This window comes from Frankliniella occidentalis, unplaced genomic scaffold (genome assembly GCF_000697945.3).
Source record: "Frankliniella occidentalis isolate FOCC.00 unplaced genomic scaffold, Focc_3.1 Scaffold35, whole genome shotgun sequence".
Lineage (NCBI taxonomy): Eukaryota > Metazoa > Arthropoda > Insecta > Thysanoptera > Thripidae > Frankliniella > Frankliniella occidentalis.
The window spans coordinates 1,958,188-1,962,181 of NW_026267165.1; the positions used below are offsets into that span (position 1 = coordinate 1,958,188).

The 3,994-nt window shown below is 53.7% G+C and overlaps 3 protein-coding genes across 4 annotated transcripts in view; all 3 read left to right on the forward strand.

The window, feature by feature from the left end:
• LOC113212465 (uncharacterized) overlaps window positions 1-3,994 on the forward strand; it is a 23,700-nt gene that overhangs the window by 17,403 nt on the left and 2,303 nt on the right. The gene's annotated exons all lie outside the window — the stretch shown is intronic.
• LOC113212461 (inactive hydroxysteroid dehydrogenase-like protein 1) lies at window positions 855-3,228 on the forward strand. The gene is made up of 4 exons (XM_052266054.1): window positions 855-1,014; window positions 1,137-1,357; window positions 1,751-1,978; window positions 2,070-3,228. The coding sequence occupies exons 1-4, from the start codon at window positions 870-872 to the stop codon at window positions 2,247-2,249; spliced, it is 774 nt and encodes a 257-aa protein (XP_052122014.1). The 5' UTR covers window positions 855-869; the 3' UTR covers window positions 2,250-3,228.
• Window positions 3,781-3,994, forward strand: part of LOC113212462 (beta-1,3-glucan-binding protein-like) — an 11,789-nt gene continuing 11,575 nt past the window's right edge. The window contains exon 1 of the mRNA XM_052266055.1: window positions 3,781-3,974. Within this exon, the coding sequence (XP_052122015.1) occupies window positions 3,844-3,974 (131 nt within the window). The 5' untranslated portion in view covers window positions 3,781-3,843. The remainder of the gene's footprint in view (window positions 3,975-3,994) is intronic.

The window sequence follows — 3,994 nt, forward strand, 5'->3', positions numbered from 1 at the left end:
TTTAAATGTATTTTGAAATTAAATTAGATATTAGGGTATTTAATTTCACTTCAACCAGAGGCAACATAATAGAATTTCACCTTTCACAAATAAAATGAATTGAATGTAATGGGAGCATCATGTGGCATTACAGAAACGGGTAAATTGAGTAGGGGGAGGGCAGTGGGGAAAGGAAGGGACAGTAGCAGACATATTCTGTATGAACTTCAGGAACGCATAAATTTAAGCCCCCACCCCCACACCCCTCTATGTCCAGCCACTGTAACAGTTGTGTGTTTACCAAAACAAATCAACCATGTATTTTGATGAATAGAAACCAGGCTTCCCAGTATCAAGCTTTTCCAAATCTATTCTATTGCATAGTAATTACTCAAGTTCACTTCTCACTAAAAGTACCTGTTGTAGAGAGAGAGAAGGAGGGGGGGGGGGGCAAGGGATTTGAACTCTAGTTGAATACAGCGACCCAACCAGACCAGGCCGCGGTTTAAGGCCCGGCTGGTCCCTCCCCCATCTCTCACGTTCAAGGAGCAGGATCGGTTGCCTACCTACTAGGCGGACCCTCATTCATTATAGTTTTGTTCAATATTTGTTACGTCTTCTGTTATATTGATGCACTTCGCTCAGCTACCCCGTGCATAATGTTAACGCACGGGGCCCTACGTATGAGGTCCCAAAAGGATCAGGAAGATCATTGGAGTCCATAGAGACCCTATATTATTTTCAGCCCGGGGTACAAATAATATGGGGTCTCTATATACTCCAATGATGTTCCTGATCCTTTTGGGACCCCATAATATTTGTACCCCCCTAAATGTCACGTAGTATGGGTACGATCCCTAAGGTCCGCTCCGCTCTGCGCATTGAGTGCAATGACACGTTTTCCCCTTTTCATTATCGTTTCAGGGTCGCGTTTTAACGTGAAGACCAAGGTGATCGCCGCCGACTTCAGCAAGGGCCAGCCCGTCTTCGACCACATCGAGGCCGTGCTCAAGGAGATACCGGTCGGCATCCTGGGTGCGTTGGTCGGCCATTTCCGTATAGGAAGCCTATGATTCGCTGTGTGTCCTCGCGAATGGCGGGCAGCGCGCTCGAGCAATGAGGTCGGTAAATGATCGCGATAATGCATCGGTCCGCAGTGAACAACGTCGGGCGGCAGTACACGTACCCGATGTACCTGGGGGAGGTGCCGCAGCAGGAGCTGTGGGACATCGTCAACATCAACGTGGGCGCCACGACCATGATGACGAGGATGGTCCTGGACCAGATGAAGGAGCGGAGGAAGGGGGCCATCGTGAACGTGTCCTCGGCCTCGGAGCTGCAGCCCCTGCCCCTCATGACCGTCTACGCTGCGTCCAAGGTGAGCGGAGCGGCCGGCCGCGCCTGGCGGGTGGGCCACCCAACGGGCGCGCCGGCGGCGCCTAGGCGGCGGGCAACCCATCGGGCGTCGCGTCTGTGGAGTGTAGTAGAGCGCACTAGAAAACACCACCGTAAAAAAGAGTGCAGTTTGGATTGAAGTCTTTTGCAGTAATCTCGGCTGTGCACATACCTCGCGCCACTTCGCGGTCGAGTTGTGCCATAATGCCAATACAGGTGCAAGAAAAAACGGTCACCTCTACTTCAGTCAATAATACTACGCACCTTTCAGTTTAAAAATAATGTTCCGTTGCGGCTATGCCCCCTGTGTGTGTAAATGTTCAATACGTGCATGCCGTAATGAATACAGAATTTATACCCCCCCCCTCTTCTCCAGGTGTTCGTGAAGAGCTTCTCGGAAGCCCTCCGCGTGGAGTACTCGCAGTACGGCATCACGGTGCAGCACCTGCTGCCCCTCTTCGTCAACACCAAGATGAACGCGTTCAGCCACCGCCTGCAAGAGACGAGCCTGTTCGTCCCGGACGCCGAGCGCTACGCCAGGAACGCCGTCAACACCCTGGGCCAGGTCGAGTCCACCACGGGGTACTGGGCGCACGGCCTGCAGGTGAGTGTCCTCGCTATCGGCTACGGAGGTGCGGGAGGGTCGGCTACGACGCAGCCATAGCGACTGACCTGTCCCCTCTCGTGTTTCGCAGTACTTCTTCACCGTCATCCCGCCCGTGTGGGTGCGGACCTACATCGGCGCCCTCATGAACCAGACGTTCCGCAAGGACTACCTCACGGCGAGCATCGTGTCCAACAACAACCTCAAGATCAAGGAGATCCCGCCCACGGTGGTACCGCCCCCGCCGGCACCCGCTCCGGTGTCCGCTTAGGAGCAACGCCGTTGAACCGCAACACAGAGTTGTCAATGAGCCGAGGCGGGACCCCGCCGGACCCGCCTCTTATTGTAGAAGACCTCTGTGCTGTGCTGCCGAAGATAATAAAAACAGGTCCAGCGGGGTGCGCTCGCGCTGATGGGAAAACCTCGACCATAAAGCGGTTTGCTGTTCCAATCTCTCCGTCAAGGTCGAGGACAATCTGGGTTGTTGCGGTCCATTCAAGGCCATGACGTGCGTAGGTATAGGGCGCACGGTCGGCGTCCTCTGGCGATCCACTTGTCCTGTATTCGCCGTGAACTCATGTACAGTACAGTACTCATGTGTAGCGCGTGTACAGTATCTTTGAATGCGCTCCAGTGTTGCAGGATTGCGTACTCCCTTCGTCTATAAGGCGCCATATGGGCCCCCTACAGCCCTAGCGAGTATGCTACACTATGGAATGCATTTATAGATAACCTCAGTACAGGGAAATATAAACCGATTCACCCCTCGAGGGAATGCTGTTTTCGAATGTTCCAACATCTGCATTTCCTGACAATAAAGTGATGTCATATAATTCCCGATTTGCCGCCGAACGTTATGTTTGTATTATAGTTTTTATATTAGTTGTTTAAGGATCTGTATTTTGTACTTTTTGTTGATTATTGATTGTAATTTATGAGTTTGTGTCATAATGTTATTACAGGCAGAATGTTGTTCTTTGTTTCATCGGCAACTTGGAGAAGTATGGTTTGTTAGTCTGACAAATTAACACGTTTCGCTTGACTGGTACCGTCTCCTGGTTGTGACAGTAGAAACTTAATTCTGGTGCCAAAGCATTTATCTGCCTGGATTATGTGATTTTCGCGTCCGTGCGCGACGAAGTACCTCCGGAGTATAAATGTAAGATTATGTCGCTCTAGACTTAGTCCTTAGGATCACTTGTTGGTACCCGAGCAAACTGTGCAATTGTAATAAAAATGATACTTCGTTACATTCTTCGCTTTTATTTTGAACCAAATGGGAGGGACATCAACTCATTTCCTTTTCGTCGAGTCTTCGCTTTTCCTGCCTGCATTATGGCCATGATGCGCAGTGGTCGCGCCCCTTGGGGCGCCTCGCGGTCCACCTGGCCACATTTTCACACGCTGCAGCTGCAGCTGCTTGATGGGTTGGCCTACCCACCGCGTGGCATGCAGGCACCTGTGGAGGCACACCTTGGCTGGCACGCTGAGTCGCACGCGGCCACATGGTGGTCGTGCCGCCATCACTGTTAACACACAAAGTCTGTTTAGAGGCGCCCAGGTAAGGTAACACCGCGGTCGGCGTGGAGCAGACTCCGACTCCGCCTCAGCGGATTGGTTCCGGTGGCGCGCAGGACCATGCCGCGGCCAATGAGTGCGCGAGGAAGCCGGCCGGCGGGAGTCCCGGCCCGGCGCCGGCGGCCGGCGGGGGGTCAGGGCCCCAACAAGCTGCTCTGCGGCAGCTGCGGGATAGTCCGGTCCGGGAAAATCATTTGCAGATAACGCGTACCAAAACATACAAGTGTGGGCGGGAGCGGGGCCGGCTATAAAGTGGGCGCCGCGAGCCGGCCGCCCGACAGTCCGACATGAAGCTCCACCGCACCGCCGCGCTGGTCGTGCTGCTCGCCGTCCTGGTCGCGGCCGCCGGGGAGAAGCTCGTCTTCTCCGACGAGTTCTCCACCCTGGACCACCACAAGTGGGGCCACATGGTGTCGGCCTGGAGGGGTGGCAACAACG

What these genes read in the sequence shown, in the direction of transcription:
- LOC113212461 (XM_052266054.1), top strand. Translation starts at nt 870, where the DNA reads ATGACACGTTTTCCCCTTTTCATTATCGTTTCAGGGTCGCGTTTTAAC. An exon ending in GATACCGGTCGGCATCCTGG is followed by an intron (nt 1,015 to 1,136) that starts GTGCGTTGGTCG and finishes ATCGGTCCGCAG; the next exon opens with TGAACAACGTCGGGCGGCAG. An exon ending in CCGTCTACGCTGCGTCCAAG is followed by an intron (nt 1,358 to 1,750) that starts GTGAGCGGAGCG and finishes CCTCTTCTCCAG; the next exon opens with GTGTTCGTGAAGAGCTTCTC.